The sequence below is a fragment of the Trichomycterus rosablanca genome, chromosome 16 (genome assembly GCF_030014385.1).
Source record: "Trichomycterus rosablanca isolate fTriRos1 chromosome 16, fTriRos1.hap1, whole genome shotgun sequence".
Taxonomy (NCBI): Eukaryota; Metazoa; Chordata; class Actinopteri; order Siluriformes; family Trichomycteridae; genus Trichomycterus; species Trichomycterus rosablanca.
In genome coordinates this window covers 23,352,717-23,369,849 of record NC_086003.1, presented here as the reverse complement: position 1 = coordinate 23,369,849, position 17,133 = coordinate 23,352,717, and the positions used below count along the sequence as shown (strand labels likewise).

The 17,133-nt window shown below is 38.3% G+C and overlaps 1 protein-coding gene across 3 annotated transcripts in view; it reads left to right on the top strand.

Moving 5' to 3' along the window:
- nrg2a (neuregulin 2a) overlaps nucleotides 1-17,133 on the top strand; it is a 99,892-nt gene that overhangs the window by 37,873 nt on the left and 44,886 nt on the right. The window contains exon 1 of one of the 3 annotated variants that reach the window (XM_063011621.1): nucleotides 6,526-6,645. The exons of the other annotated variants lie outside the window; for them this stretch is intronic. Coding sequence (XP_062867691.1) covers nucleotides 6,561-6,645 — 85 coding nt within the window. The 5' untranslated portion in view covers nucleotides 6,526-6,560. Of the gene's footprint in view, nucleotides 1-6,525; nucleotides 6,646-17,133 lie in introns of those variants that run through there. 3 annotated transcript variants of the gene reach the window in all.

The window sequence follows — 17,133 nt, the reverse complement described above, 5'->3', positions numbered from 1 at the left end:
TTTTTATAAAGATAAAGCATTTTTCATTTATTTCTGAGTGCAATTACTGGCATATTTATAATCCTGGCAGTCAGACTGTTCATTTGACCTCTGATCACATTTTGCCAGAGATGTTCACAAGTCACAAAATACGAGTCTGAGTCGAGTCACAAGTCTTTAGGCTAAAGTCCGAGTCAAGTCACGAGTCTTTAGGCTAGAGTCTGAGTCGAGTCACGAGTCTTTAGGCTAGAGTCTGAGTCAAGTCACGAGTCTTTAGGCTAAAGTTCGAGTCAAGTCACGAGTCTTTAGGCTAGAGTCTGAGTCGAGTCACAAGTCTTTAGGCTAGAGTCCGAGTCAAGTCACGAGTCTTTAGGCTAGAGTCCGAGTCAAGTCACGAGTCTTTAGGCTAGAGTCCGAGTCAAGTTATGAGTCAATATAATCTACACAAAACATATATTGGAAATGTAGCGTAGAAATAAACAAATAATATGTAAGTTCAGATAAAAACAACAACAGATTTTTGCTGTTTTACTTAGTGCCTTTACTTTCCTAGGTACCAGTTAAAAGCTTAAACTAATATGTTTTGTTTTCATTGCAAAACAAAAGCGCGATAAATCACGGCACAGCGGCCCAAATCCCAAACACAGCAAAAAATTCATAATACTGCTTACCTTAGCTTATGTTCTTCCAGATGCTATTAAATTTATAACCGTGTGTCTTATTAGGAATATAATCCATTATTTTGTAAATGTGTGCTTAGAATTAAAAACCTCCAAACCTTTCCCGGTTGTGAAGTAAAACACGAACCCGTTAGGAAGCCAATCAAGCGTTTCGTTGACAATTATCTGTGTGACGCTGCAAATGTAATTGTCAGATGTAACTAATGTTGCTGACTGTTATTGTACACAAGTCAATTTTTGCGAGTGTCATTTCACACGAGTCCGAGTCGAGTTCCCATCTCTGCATTTTGCAAATAGGATTAATAAATCAATACACTTTTCATACTGATATTATTTTTTGAGTAATAACTGTTACACCATGTTATATTGATACAAAAAAACTTAATCTGAAAATATATTAAAATGTTCAGTTATGCATCTATAAATTTGAAAAAATTAGCTTTAAATTTGATATTGGTAACAGAAGTAGAACAAATAAATGGTTATATCTACAAGCTGTGTAATAAACAGTGGTGCAGTGGTGCAAGTAAAGTCTGGGAGTTGCAGGAATTAATTAATACATTGTAACATCTGGAATTAATTAGTTTAGTGCCTTTACATCTATACTGAAAAATTCTGTTTTAATTTTAAACATTTGTTTAACGGACTGATGATTATCACAGGAATGTCTGTGTTAGTGTTACATGTATCACCTCTATGTTTGCGTTTATGAAATGACATCATGTCGTGTATTGAGTAGAGACACAATAATCTGTCTAATCTTAAACATAAAGGCACATCTTGATAAAAGGTCGGTTTTAAGGAAGCCCTTATGCACACACTGTTATGATCCTCTCTTGCTCTCCAACAGAGAATCAATAAAGCTTATCTGAAAAGAGATGCTTAACTTAAGGGAACAACAATTGTGGGGCCCATGAGATGGATTTGAACCTGCAGCCCTCCAGTCATTCAGTCTTATCTGGATTAAGCACTTGCCTCGTGGGTTGCAGGTGTGTGAGTGGCTCTGATTAGAAACAGCCACTGTGAATTATGCAAAGTTAAGTTTTAAGTACTGCTTTGTGATTAATAATATAAATGCCATTACATCTAAACAAATGTCTGGTTATTGTCTATGTAATGTAGACTTATAGGAAGCTAGCAGTTTTAATGTGGTTGGTTTTTTAATGTGCATTACACACTGCTGACACTCTTTGTCATGCTTGTTTTTTTTTTCTTACATTTTATTTTTAATATTGTCCATTCTAATTTTTTTTCTCATCTCTCTCTCTCTTCTCTCCATCCATTTATTCATTCATCCATCCATCCATTATTTTGGCTTCCATTCCATTTCTTTTTCTTTCCTTCTTTGTGTCTTTTTATCTCTTTATCTTTTTTGTCTCTGTCTTACTTTCTTTTGAGATTGTTACTTGTTTTTCTTATTTTTTTAGCAGTGTTTCTGTCTTTTGTTCTGTCACCTTTCAAACCCACATAAGCTGGAAGGAGTGATATTAAAGTAGGGCATTGAATGACTTGGAAGGACTTTTAAAAAAATGAGCTCTTTAATTCTTCAGAGGGGGATACTTGTTGTAGTCACCTGAGACTCTGAACTTGTTACTCTATACACACTCTGCCCCGTCACACGGGGAAACACCTACTCGTGACCGAGAAAGGACAGTGAGTGATGGAGAGAGGGAATGGGAGGGAGAGCTCATGTAAGGAGAGGAGAAGAAGAAGGGGATGGGTGGGAGTAGAAGGAGGGAGAAATGAAGGTTGTTAAGTTATAGTATAAGCATACTTAAATTAAATTACACACAGTAACACAGGATGTCCTGCAAAGAACAGCCACGGGCTAAGCTTACAGCACACCATGCATTCCTTTGCAACGCAAATTTTAGACTTAATTGACTTAATACTATATGTAAGATGGTACACTCGCTTTGGTCATTTTATTTTTAATTTCTCTGTTTTTGTTCACTTTTTATACATCTCTTTGTTACAAAGCATATACAGTGTATCACAAAAGTGAGTACACCCCTCACATTTCTGCAGATATTTAAGTATATCTTTTCATGGGACAACACTGACAAAATGACACTTTGATACAATGAAAAGTAGTCTGTGTGCAGCTTATATAACAGTGTAAATTTATTCTTCCCTCAAAATAACTCAATATACAGCCATTAATGTCTAAACCACCGGCAACAAAAGTGAGTACACCCCTTAGTGAAAGTTCCTGAAGTGTCAATATTTAGTGTGGCCACCATTATTTCCCAGAACTGCCTTAACTCTCCTGGGCATGGAGTTTACCAGAGCTTCACAGGTTGCCACTGGAATGCTTTTCCACTCCTCCATGACGACATCACGGAGCTGGCGGATATTCGAGACTTTGCGCTCCTCCACCTTCCGCTTGAGGATGCCCCAAAGATGTTCTATTGGGTTTAGGTCTGGAGACATGCTTGGCCAGTCCATCACCTTTACCCTCAGCCTCTTCAATAAAGCAGTGGTCGTCTTAGAGGTGTGTTTGGGGTCATTATCATGCTGGAACACTGCCCTGCGACCCAGTTTCCGGAGGGAGGGGATCATGCTCTGCTTCAGTATTTCACAGTACATATTGGAGTTCATGTGTCCCTCAATGAAATGTAACTCCCCAACACCTGCTGCACTCATGCAGCCCCAGACCATGGCATTCCCACCACCATGCTTGACTGTAGGCATGACACACTTATCTTTGTACTCCTCACCTGATTGCCGCCACACATGCTTGAGACCATCTGAACCAAATAAATTAATCTTGGTCTCATCAGACCATAGGACATGGTTCCAGTAATCCATGTCTTTTGTTGACATGTCTTCAGCAAACTGTTTGCGGGCTTTTTTGTGTAGAGACTTCAGAAGAGGCTTCCTTCTGGGGTGACAGCCATGCAGACCAATTTGATGTAGTGTGCGGCGTATGGTCTGAGCACTGACAGGCTGACCCCCCACCTTTTCAATCTCTGCAGCAATGCTGACAGCACTCCTGCGCCTATCTTTCAAAGAGAGCAGTTGGATGTGACGCTGAGCACGTGCACTCAGCTTCTTTGGACAACCAACGCGAGGTCTGTTCTGAGTGGACCCTGCTCTTTTAAAACGCTGGATGATCTTGGCCACTGTGCTGCAGCTCAGTTTCAGGGTGTTGGCAATCTTCTTGTAGCCTTGGCCATCTTCATGTAGCACAACAATTCGTCTTTTAAGATTCTCAGAGAGTTTTTTGCCATGAGGTGCCATGTTGGAACTTTCAGTGACCAGTATGAGAGAGTTTGAGAGCTGTACTACTAAATTGAACACACCTGCTCCCTATGCACACCTGAGACCTAGTAACACTAACAAATCACATGACATTTTGGAGGGAAAATTACAAGCAGTGCTCAATTTGGACATTTAGGGGTGCAGTCTCTTAGGGGTGTACTCACTTTTGTTGCCGGTGGTTTAGACATTAATGGCTGTATATTGAGTTATTTTGAGGGAAGAATAAATTTACACTGTTATATAAGCTGCACACAGACTACTTTTCATTGTGTCAAAGTGTCATTTTGTCAGTCTTGTCCCATGAAAAGATATACTTAAATATCTGCAGAAATGTGAGGGGTGTACTCACTTTTGTGATACACTGTAGCTACCTTTACTCTTATCCTTGACACCTATGCTGCCTACTAAAATGTTAACACAATAAAAGTGAATATCAAAAAAATGTATACAGGGAGATTCACTCAAAAAAGGCCCCAAATATTCTGTTGTAGCACCGAACGAAAAAATACGCTTCATACTTTGACGTATGTGTAATCGATTGCATTACATGTGATGTTGGAGGTGATCTCCGTTTTCTGCCAGACACATTTGGACGCGGTGCTCCATGTTTCTGAACATATCGGCAAGCATATCAAGGGTTGCAAACGGAGGTTAAACGTTGTGACGACTGTCTGGCACCTATTTCACTGCTCCAATGCAGGGGCATCCCAGCTTGTCCGAAGCTCCATATACTGAGGAGCACATTGCATGTTGTTTTGTTCAGATTTCTTTGTCCTAGCGAGAGTTATTACTGAATATTTGGGGCCTCTTTCGGGTGAATCTCCCTGTAGTAATAAAGACTTTTCTCTTGGAAGCATTGCTCAGGGTAGTTGCTTTCATTGTTTTCTGGTCTTTTTCTATTTTAATAAAAAAAAAGTTTTAAAGTTTTTGTTTTTGCTTTTAAGCACACAATTTTACGGTAGAATCTGTCGTCATAATTCCCAGTGTGAGTCTTCTCTTGAATGCCATGCTATGTCATCCTTGGACTACAAAGGATACAACATAATTAGTCCTACATTCTATGTAGTGCACCTTGTGGCCAACATGTAGTCATTTAGGACAATGCCAAAAAGGTTTTTAGCTTTAGTGCCTACTAGTTACTACAACTTTCGGCAATTCTGGCTATTTATCATTTATTTCAATGAATACTGATCAGTGGTGGGGCTTAAAGTGAAGATTAAGTCTAAGAATTTTTACTTTCCTATATTGATTTTGATCCAGTGTCCTAGCTTGGTTAGACACAAACATAAACATAGCTTCATTTAGTTAATTAAAGTGGATTTGCATGTCAATGACCAGCTCAAGCTGAAAACTGAAAGGTACAAGGTATGAGTATTCACATCAAATTGTACTGATTTGTAGGTCTAGACATATTATGTAAAGTCATCCTGTATGTCATCCTTTCGTACTTGTTTTCCAGTATGATTAATGCGTACTTTACACAACACTGGGCCTGACTGCATTATTGAATGCAGGGTGGGTAGCTGGTTGGGATCATGTGCCGAGGGAATCAGTCAGCTCTGTGTACTGTGTGCGTGTGTATGAGATTTCTTTATAGAGATTGCTCACGACACTTTAGGAGGGTAAAACTACTAGCAGAGACACGCTGAGACTCGCTTACAGTAAAAGGGTGGGAGACTGAACAAAAAAGCGTGGGGGAAGAAGAAGGGGCAGAAAGGGGAAACGGAGAAAACATTTACCAGGAGAGAGGTCAGAGGAGAGGATAAGGCTCTAGCTGGTCATGGTGTTAACACTCTATCTGGCCACTTATCTGGAAATCTCAATGGAGATTCCGTATCGCTTTACTGTTGTAAAATGGGGGTTTGCTTTGTTTGAAGGATTTTGCAGGCATGCTAGGATCTGCTAATTAGCTGATCTGCAAAACAAGGGAGGTACCAAGAGAGGCACCAATAGAAAAGGTTGGATCCCCTAAACATGTCTTGTCTCCCTTCTAGACATTCTCCTTCCAAGGGACCTTCCAGGGTATTTCTTAACTTGGGGATCTTGAGATCATTTACATCCTCTTCCATCTTCTATAAGTCATCTAGAAGCAGTGACCTGGCACAGGATCATGATCATTGCCTGTTTCTGTAGAATGGAGTGACTTTATAGATGTCACCTCTGACCTGAGGCCTTAGGGGAGGCCTGTATGGGTAGGTGAGCAATTGCAGTCTTAGCTTTCTCAGCAGGGTTCCTCTGTAGTGTATGCCAGCCTCAGGGCCCAAAGGACACACCATCCTTATCTGGAGCTTTCAGTCAGGGAACAGTTAATTGCCTGACAGCAATGGGAAATGCCTTCTTTTCTCCCTCCTTTTCCTTCTATCCCTCCCCTTTTCCTTCAGTTCCCTTTACTTGAGCTCTCCCTCCCGTTCCCTCCCTCCATCTCTTACTGTCTTCTCTCTGCCTGTATTCTCTCTCTGTCACGAGTAGGTGTTTCCCTGTGTGATGGGACCGAGTGTATATAGAGCACCACCGCTCTGACAAGTTCAGAGTCTCAAGCGCCTACCACAAAGTCTACCCCCTCAGGACTATTGCTGGTTCTCGTTTCTACCTAAGCCTTTTCTCTCTCTGTGGATTTATACTTTTTTTGCCGATATAATGTCAGAGGGCAGGAAGAAGGAGCGAAATGAAAGGAGAAAAGGAGGGAAAAAGGATCGCAAGGAAAAGAACAATCCAACACAAGGTAATAAAAGACCAAACTTAAAGGTGTAGGTGATTGCCTATGTGGGTACTTGTTTATGCGTGTGCTGTGAAAGGTGAATGAAACTCAAGGAGAAAATCTCTCACCTTGTCTTGTCAAAGCTTGCTGCCTGGTTTTGTCACTTTGTTAAGGGAGCAAGTAGCGGCACATCTGTATCCTACGTCTGTAACTGTGAATGAATCCGTGTTTGCCATGTAACCCTACCCATTGACATGCTGGGACCTCCCAGCCAAGTTGCTTTATGACTTTTACAAGTGCTTAGACAATTCCTGCATTTGGTAGCTTAATTAGCACTGTTGTTGCTAGCAATTCTCCTTGTGCTTACAGGCACATACATGCAGCCACTTGACAAGAGCTTGTATTGATTCATTCACAAAAGACAGTCAAGTGTGCGATTGTAGACCTCCTGTGAAGTGCGCTCATGCTGAATGTGAAGGAAGTCTGCACTGCTGAGCATATGTTGAAAGCCTTTACTACGGCTGTACTTGTGGAGCATCACTGCTACTGCTGTTTTAATGTATCGTAGGAAACCTCACTAGGAAACACTTTTAGAGTTAGTGGCACGCAATGTGCTTTTGCACTCTTAAAAATCTGGAAGGTTCAGCAAGCCTCAACTCGTCACTGACCCTAGGGTCATGGCAGAACAGAAATGCCCTAGTGTGAATATGGAAAAGTGACATACTTTGCTACACCATCCCGTTTAATCCTACTTTGCATAGTTATTTATGAGTTTGTTTTAAGTATAAGAGACTACTGGCTTCATAGGTAAAGGTGCAGATTCTGAATTGTCTTTGTGCTAATTCTGCGCATCTATTGAGTTGTAAAAAGGCAAAGCAAAGACTCCAGGTCTTCTTCAACTTAACCTTCAGATAAATGTGAGACACCAGTATTAGATTAGTAAACTGAAGAAACACGGCATTATCTCTGATTACCTTCTTCCCCACCTCCTTTCATTTCCATGGCTTTTCTCGTATGGGGTTTATATTTTCCGTCGCCCTGAGGCAAAATGCTTTAGTGAACTTTTTTCAATTATTTTAGTTTGCGTCACAAACTAATGGTCTTTACACGCAACTGTAACTGAACACAAATCCATGTGAGGTGCCACTCTGTGACCTGCGCTGTTTTCTCTTCCCGTGATGCTAATCTTCTCTGCTTTGTCTACTGGAAGCAAAGCAAAGTCAGTGAGAAAATAAAAGAACAGTTTTTGCACCATCTCTCTTGGGAATAAAAGGTAACTCCTGTCGCCAGCGTTGTTTCTCAGCTGCAGTTACAATATGAGATTTAAATGTAATTTTAAGTTGAATAATTAATTACAGACAAATTGTAGTAATTGACTTGTTTTGCTTTTAATGATACAAAAGCATGTTGTGACAAATGAAAGAAAGGTACAGCCTAACATTTGTTAAACTTTTGTACTTTGTGCAGTGCTGAATTATCAGCTCATATTTGTTGTTGCTTACAAGAGACCTGTGATATGGGATTCTCCTGTTAGACCTATTAGAACAATTAAAAGTATTTTTTAAAACATTAATAACTGTCTTATGAACAAGGTAGCTGCGTTTAGTAACTGTTGCAGCTCAGCTTATACAGTTAAAACCATTTATCTTCAAAATGAGTAACTGTAAGTGTTGTTCTGTTGGTTATCACTTATTGCATGTTCAACTTATTTAAGATTTCTTCTTTATTCCTAAACACTTTTAACCCTCATCATTGTGAAAAGTCTAAGGCTGAAGAGGTTAAACTGTTAAAGCTGAAGCCTGTTCAAACAAGCTTGTCATTAAGAAACTTGATGTTAGTTTAAAGGCTAAATATCACTTTCTTAAAAAACGATCCCCAGTTTCCTTGTTTGCAGATTTAAAAATACACTACGGCCAAACCATAAACATTGCAACAAGGTGACACTTGGCTGAGGGGGAAAGGTTGGCCTATTGATGAACACCATATGTGAATACGTGTCATGAAAATTTATTGCAGTTTTAAAAAGAAATGGTTACACAGTCATGCATTTTAATCAATCGTCTGCTCTTTAAAAAACAACCATTTAGGTTTTTTGTATTTGAAATACTGAATTGAAATACTATTTTATAATGGTTGTTATAATGTTATTTCTGGCTTTATTTTCTTGATGAAATATCACATCTTAGTTTATGTTGTCTAGTTGTCTGTGTTGTGATAATTAGTTTTATTTCCTTTTTTGAAAGGTCTGCAATTACACACATTTTAATACAATTTTAAAGAACCAAATATCTTAGAGGGTTCCCTGTGTCTGTAAAACTGATTTATTTCACAGGGCAGCTCAGCTCAGCAGTTAAGGCACAGGACTAGTAATTAGAAGGCTCCGCCACCTCCAAGTTTTGAGCCACTATTGGGCCCATAAGCAAGCAAGGCCCTCAATTGATCAAATTGTATTGTCACAATTGTAAGTTGCTTTGGATAAAGGTGTCTGTTAAATGCTATTCATTTTCTTTCACTATTTATATTCATTCACTTTTGCTTTTGACAAATCTTGACCTGAAATGCTTTGGATTAAACTACGGTCCAAACTGGCAGAAGATGAAAGGCCCAGTCCTTCAAGATTTGTTGCATAATGATTTGATTACACGTTGTAAAGCATTTTTTTCTGTTGTACTTATCTGGCCCAAATTTAGCAGTGTGCAAAAAAGGGAAGTGAAAATAACAGTGATTAGAGGTCTCCTGAGTACTGGAGTGCATACAAGCATTTATCAAATTTAACATGAGGCTGATTGAATGATGTGGTTGAAGCTGTTACAGAGGAGAGGGTGATTTTTCCACCATGACTTTGCAATGCCAAAATCAGTGCAAGATGGTCGAGGCAGAACAGCTAAAAGGTTCTCAAGCACTTGGCTGCTTTTTAGGATTTCTCCCATGGTGTTTGATGTAAAATGCTAATGTAATGACATGCTGTGCATGTAACGGTGCCACATCACTATCACTGAATTAGTGCACAGTGTCTGAAAGCACAAAACCCCTTAGGCATTGTTCCTCAAAACACGCTTCCTACAGTCACGATGATGTGATCCATCAGGTCTCTTTTTTTATTGTTTTTATGAGTTTATATTCAAGCATGTGTGAAAAAATGTGCAGTGCCAAAGCAAATGCTTCTGATAACTATAAATAATAGTAGTAATGAAAAGCTGTGTATGTGTGTTTGTGTGGTATTGAATTTTATTATGACATAGACTTCTGCATTGATTCTGTCACAATATAAAGCATCTCAACTCTCATCCAACTAGTTTTGTGGGTGCATCATTTTTACTTTTCTGCTTTTGTATATTTTTTAGTGGTTTATTAAATACAGTGTTTAAAAGGAAAGTTTTGTTGATCATGTTACAAAATCTTGTCTGAACAAATTAACAAGTTGACAGCAAAGTCTCTAGATTAGAGCCTCGCCGGGTATCAGTTGTTTGAGGGTGCAGTTTTACAATGTCATGTCTATTTCACACTAGGAAGTTCTAGACTAAAATATACATTTCTATTTAACTATGAATTTGTGAACAGTGACATACATGCAAGTGAGGTGAATTGGAGGTAAATTGGAGATAGTAAATTGTCCATGACTGTGTTCGATATAACCTTGTGTGAAGTGATGAACCTTGTGTAATGAGTAACTACCTGTCCTGTCATGAATGTAACCAAAGTGTAAAACATGACGTTAAATGCTTTTCTCATTTAGCTAAAAAATCCACCCAGTGTGCTGCACCTAAGAATGACTAAGCATTCATTACCTTCAAAATAAAATGTTCTTTAAAGAGTCGTACATGGTATTATTAAACACATGAATAAAAGTAGTGTTATGGCATGTTTCTGTAATATAACATGAATTTACTTGCTTAAGAGTTTTGCAAAAGCAATTGGCAGTGATGCATGTTGTATCAGAACGTTAACAGCTTGGGGATTTCGTTTTTCTTTCTCACCTCTCTAACCTTCCTCTTTTCACAAGCCATAAGGTGATTTAGAACGTTCAAACTAAATCTTGGCACTAGCCCTGGGGTTATGCATTTTCTAGTCATTTTTAAATTATGGGCAGGGCCGCAGAGAAAAGTGTTTCGTGTGACGCATGTGTTGAAAGGCTGGTAAAATATGCAATCTGTGGGCTGCTGTGGGTCACTGATCTACAGCACACATGTAGTGCGTGCATGCAGTTACAATGTGCTGTTGTGAGGTGTGAAACCTTTTTAGCCATATTTAGAAGCTATTAAAAACTTTACTTGTTTACCTGTACCTCAAACCTTAGCTGTTTAGTAAACAAAAGCTTTAATAATTCCAACCAATTGTTAGTTTTAACCAAATTTGTGTCACATTAGATTAGTGGTATTTACAGTTACATTTTCAGCATTTAGCAGACGCTTTTTATCCAAAGCGACTTACAGTACTTTGACAGTATATTGTCTAAGCAATTGAGGGTTAAGGGCCTTGCTCAATGGCCCAACAGTGGCAACCTGGCAGTGGTGAGGCTTGAACCAGCAACCTTTGGATTACTAGTCCAGTACCTTAACCACTAGGCTACAACTGCCCTACAATTCAAACTTTATTTGCAAATATTTGGCAAAAATCACTTGAAATCACATGACTTCCTTCGTTTCTTAATATTTCATAATTTAGAATTTGTAAGTGTCCTATATGTTTGATATGTCCTGCCCCATCAATATACTGGCTTCTCATGCATGGCTGTTTTTCCTGGGAGGATTTTACAGTCTCTAACCAAGTTTTTCTTACAGAAATGAAATTATGCAACCTTAAAGTCTAAAATAAACCAAAACAAATCATGAAGAATTTTAACAAACCAAAACAAATCTTAAACTTACAAATTATAAAACAAGTTAACAAATCACAAAACACTTTTAGTAACAGTAAAAATTAAGTTTATGAAGTTTGACCACAGCTGTGATACTGAGTGCTTGCTGATGATCAATTAGACTCCCTAAAGGTGGAATTTTACAAAATTATTAATAATCAAATGGGATATTATTTTAGTAAATACCATATTGTGTGTTTTGTTATTGTTTGTTAATTATTTTCTCTGCAAGCGTACGAATGAGCCACTGTTTCCTAACACTAGAACAGAGTGAAGTAAATGGGGGTTTTCCTGGTTTTTGCACCTGTTGACTGTTTCCCTGCTTTTAAAACTTTTTAATGTCTTGTCATTACGAACATCACAGACATTCCGAGACATCAGACTGTACTTTAACTAATAATTTGTAAATGGGCGGGTCATGTTTCGAGATTAAAGCATGAGGTAAAGCCACACACCTGCAAGAATTGAATCCAAGTGCAGGATGTTCATTCAAGGTAGAGCAATACTGAGGCTACAAAGCCACAAAAGTAGGACAATTGCAAATAAATCCAAATAAGTCCAAGATAACTGAAATAAAGAAAAAAAAAAACTCAAAAACATTCACAGCCCGCAATGGAGAAAGTGGATAGAACAGGGATAGCGCAGAACTGAGAACTGGTTGTCACAATATGACAGGCTGCTTCTGCCATCTGCGACAAAAAAAAGAAAGCCCCACAAACAGGATATTACAGTGGTGGGGTGCTCCACAAACAGGACATCATGCCACCACTGGGGCAATTCGCTCTCCCTGGGCATTTCCACCATGAGACCTGAAAGGCTGCAACAATGACTGAGTTTTCAGAAAGAAAGAAATGTGCTGGAATTGCACATCAACGGAAAACTCCCACCTGGAGCAAATTAATGCTCACAAAGTGCCTCCGTGCCCCTCTGCCAGACAAAATGGCAACACAGAAGGACTCTTCTAAGCCACTTTACATAATTTGTAAACTAAAACTGCATTGATAAATAAGCTTATCATTACCATCTTTATTTTACTTAACAGTATAACACAATATATTCATTGTTGTATTGTCAGTGTAATGAAGTACAACTTGTTACATTACCAAATTAATAATGTTGCTGTATCTATATTTTTTGACCCAGCATATGTTTGTTCTTTTGACTTTCATGCATTAGCCTTGAAGAAACAGTGCAAAATTAAATAATTAAGCTTCAGGCACAACAGATTTTGGATGATTACATTGTGGGTAAGTAAAATAGTAAAAAAAAAATACTAGCAACTTGTACAATAACAGACTATTGCACATGTGATTGGTGCATGTGTGCAGTGTGCTTTCCAGGTTTTACTGACTGCTTTAGGTATATCACTCAGCACACATGAAGTAATCTACCTATACTTAAAGATCACAGGAACTGATCTGTGATTTATACAAAACCACCGTGGCTTTCCTATCACACTGTAACTACCATGCATTGTAAATAACCAAACCACAGGCCTTTGTGTATTTACTTAACCAGCTTTACAGGCTTGTCAGCTTCAGTCACCTCACGATGTCACTGGAGAAGTAATAACACTGTCACTACCCTGCAAAAATGACCACAACAGTTTATATTACATTTCAGGCTGTATTAGCTTCTAAGTAATATCAGGGATGCTGATGTTACACTGAACAGCATTTAGCGACACAGATTAAAATAATGATTGTGCTGAAATTGAAGATTATTTTAAAGCAACTGATTATTTTAGCAAATATTTGTATTAATGTTATCACCAGTATATAGGTTTTTATATTTTCAGTCATCTTTTTTTTAAATCAATTTCAAGCAATTTATTTGCAGCTTTTAATTTGGTAGGAGAAAGGCTACAGTGCTTCTTCTGACACACCAAGGTCAAAGCCCCCACATTTTCTGAACTGCCGATCAGGTAAAATCAACTGTCTGCTAAACATGGCTGAACGCTAAGTGGGTAGTAACTGCTCTACTTACAAAAGCTATTAGATGCCCTCAACGGGCTTCTTTTCATTCTTGATATAAGGCCCGATTACAACTGATATCTTTTTAAAATGTCATTGGCAATGGCAATTAATTATATATTTATGAAAGTTTCAGGATTTCACATTAAAACACATTATGTGTTCTTTTCAGCTTTAACAACAGCCACTCTTTTACAAAGGCTTCTCCAAATATATTGAAGTATGTCTGCTGGAATTTGTGCCCATTCCGTTAAAAAGCATTTGTATGGCTGGCACTGATGTTGATAAAAGCCTAAATTGATGTCTCAGGTAATTCCAAAGTTTTTTGGTAGGACTGAGGTCTGGCTGAGCAGCCACGTGAACAACGATTGGCCTGTTGTTCAGATAGGGGTGGGATATTAAAAAGCCGGATAGGGTCTCTCTCATAACTAATGCAGTTACGACCTCTGCTGGCTGATTGATGGCGCCTGCACAGAGATGGGAAAAGAGTGCTGTCAGGGTGTGTGTCTCTCCATACACAGTGCTGATCTGCATTGCACTCGTCAAAGTGTAGGTGACAAGATGCATACGGCTGCTGCCCACGTGACGGAGGGGGTGTGGGTTAGCTTTGTTTTCCTCAATCAGAGTGGGGATCAGCATTGGTGGAGAGGAAGCATGATGCAATCGGGCAATTGGACACGCTAAAAGGGAGAAAAAGTGGAGAAAATGCATAAACAAAATATATATATATATATATATATATATATGAAATATGTTCAGTGTAAGCAGTTCCTGGGGAACATTTAAATAAATAAAAAGAAACAATTCTTCACATTCAGACTCTTACTAGCACAGTTTAGACACTATTTTAATATCTAAATAAGTTTAGCCAGTATAGACAGAGTATACTGTTCAAATAAGAACAGATTTATTTAATTACTCAGTTATCTATCAAGCTATAATCCAAACATTAACTGCAAAAAGTACCTTCCTATAATTTTGTGTGGCTTTTAAATTCATTACGTTCCTCTATCCTGTTTGTTATAGTGATTGATGGGATTAGCACATCAAATCAGTTTATATATACAGTATATGTACTGTATATATATATATGTAAAATATAGCAGAAACTAATTATTTGAATTAAAGTTAGTCATTAGCATCTGACTTTCAATAATGTTTACCTAAGTAGAATGACTTTAGGAGCATATTCTATTTACAAATCAGACATTACTGGTGTACATTAATACATGTTTTTACATAGTCTAGATAGACCAACAATCTAATCTGCTCTGTGACTTGATTTTAATTGTTTGTGTGTTTAATTGATTTATTTTTATTATTTCAAACAGGGATTTATTAGTTTTTCTTGCATATTTTATTCATAGTGGTTTGTTTGCTTGCTTGATAAAAATGAATGCCGTTGCTGCAGTGCTTCTTACAAAATGCTCATTGTGGATCGAATGTTACACTACGCTCCACACTCCACACATTGCTTTCAGTGTGCACTTTAGGTTACACCTGCATCACTTAGTATCTCATTTCTCAGGCCTTTGCTCAGATGATGACCTTGAAACGGCACGTTCCTGCACTGACAGCTGACTAAGCTTTGAGGAAGCACTTAGCATGACCTGCTCTTGACATCAGGGCATGACAATTAACTGGTTATTACCATCTGACACTGAATACTTGAAATACTGACTTTTACTTTACTCATCCTTTTACACTGCCACAGACAGAGCTTTATCTGGGAATGTTGCAGCTGGACAGACACATGTAGTGTGCTTTACGTCAGTCCTTTCTGGTCTGCTTTGGTTTCTTTGTGTCCACTTGTTGCTAAGCTGCGGTCACTTGTTGTCAGTTTCCAAGCAAAACTGTATTCTTTTTATGTCGTTTTACCCAAAATGTTTCTGCATCACAGATGTGCTAGTGTTAATAAATATCACAAAAGTGAAATATACACATTAATCTGCAACCGATACCACAACTACATTGCTTTTTTAAAATGTAGTCCTGTGTATTGCATTATAGCAGATCCAGCTGAGAATGTATCAGTTAGCAATGGCAACTTGCCACCCATCTAATATACACTGACTAGGCATAACATTATGACCGCCGACAGGTGAAGTGAATAACACTGATTATCTCTTCATTACGGCACCTGCAATGGCTAGATGACTGGGTCAAAGCATCTCCAAAACTGCAGCTCTTGTGGAGTGTTCCCGGTCTGCAGTGGTCAGTATCTATCAAAAGTGGTCCAAGAAAGGATCAGTGGTAAACCGGCAACAGGGTAATGGGCGGCCAAGGCTCATTGATGCACGTGGGGAGCGAAGGCTGGTCCATGTGGTCTGATCCAACAGACGAGCTACTGTAGCTCAGATTCCTGAAGCAGTTAATGCTGGTTCTGATAGAAAGGTGTCAGAATACACAGTGCATCACAGTTGCAGGGCTGTTTTGGCAGCAAAAGGGGGACAAACACAATATTAGGAACATGGTCATAATGTTATGCCTAATTGGTGTATGAGAAAGGAGCCATCATGATTTGTAGTCAGTAGTCAATGTCAAGTTTTCAGAGTTAAAATTTTAAACCTCCAGCTTACAAATTTAAATCTAAGAGCAACAGATTCCAACCTATAAAGGGTAGTGCTTTATCTTCCAAACTGGCCGACAGAAGTTCTAATTACAGCAGTGTACCATTACGATTTAATTGACCTTTACCCAATACAATTATTATTCATTAAATTATAGAAATGATTCATAATAGTATTGATTTTGATGGTTTTGTGTCAGCTAAATTGGATGCTACGAAAGTTAATGGGTGTGCTTTTTATTATTTATGGAGTCACGATAGACTGAAGACAACCTCCCAATGTATAAACGCTTGTAAATGTTATCTGTAGCATCTGTTTTTGATAAATTGCATTTACAAAGCCAGAAAGAATTTTGAAATTTCAAGTTAGCCAGAGCTTTGTTCTGAATGGTGGACCACCATTGAAAGTGGCAGTTTCCTGGTAGGATCGAGGCTTAAACTCACCTGTTAGAAGATTAAATCAGATGATGGTTGGAAGAATGAGGTTTCTTTTATCCCTGATGATTATAGCTTCACTGGCTAAAAAGCAGTACATTTTGCAAGTGCATTCAGTTCTACTATGGCATTATTACTACTTAAAAGTGGCGGCATGGTTTACAACCAGTTAAGCAGTTGAATTAGATGTTTTTTAATGGTTACTCTTGCATATTTAGCTGGCTTGCCAACAGTCTACTCAGACAAGCTGGCAAATGTTACAGGTATGTTTTACTGCCAACCAGGGCACAACTTCCAATGAGTCACAAACACAGCCTCAGTTGTTAAACATAACACATTTAAAAAAATATATATATAGTATGCATTCCAAAAAGGTAATTTTAACAGTGGATGAGAATGTGCCTAGGGGCTCTAATGGACAAAATGCTGATCCTTAAATGGATGGTCTGTGAATTATTGAGGGTTTAGAGTTTAAAAAGTTTACCCAAAAAAAATGGAGTCATTCCATTCAGCGTTCCTGCCAAAGCCAGACTCCAACACACATGCATTCAAATATGATTAAGTGTAAAATGATGATTGTAGCAAATCTCGTATTTCTGATTAAATTGCTGCTTTGGTTACATTTTGATAAACTTTGTTAGTTTTTTTTTTTCTAGTTTACAGATCCTGGGCCAGTC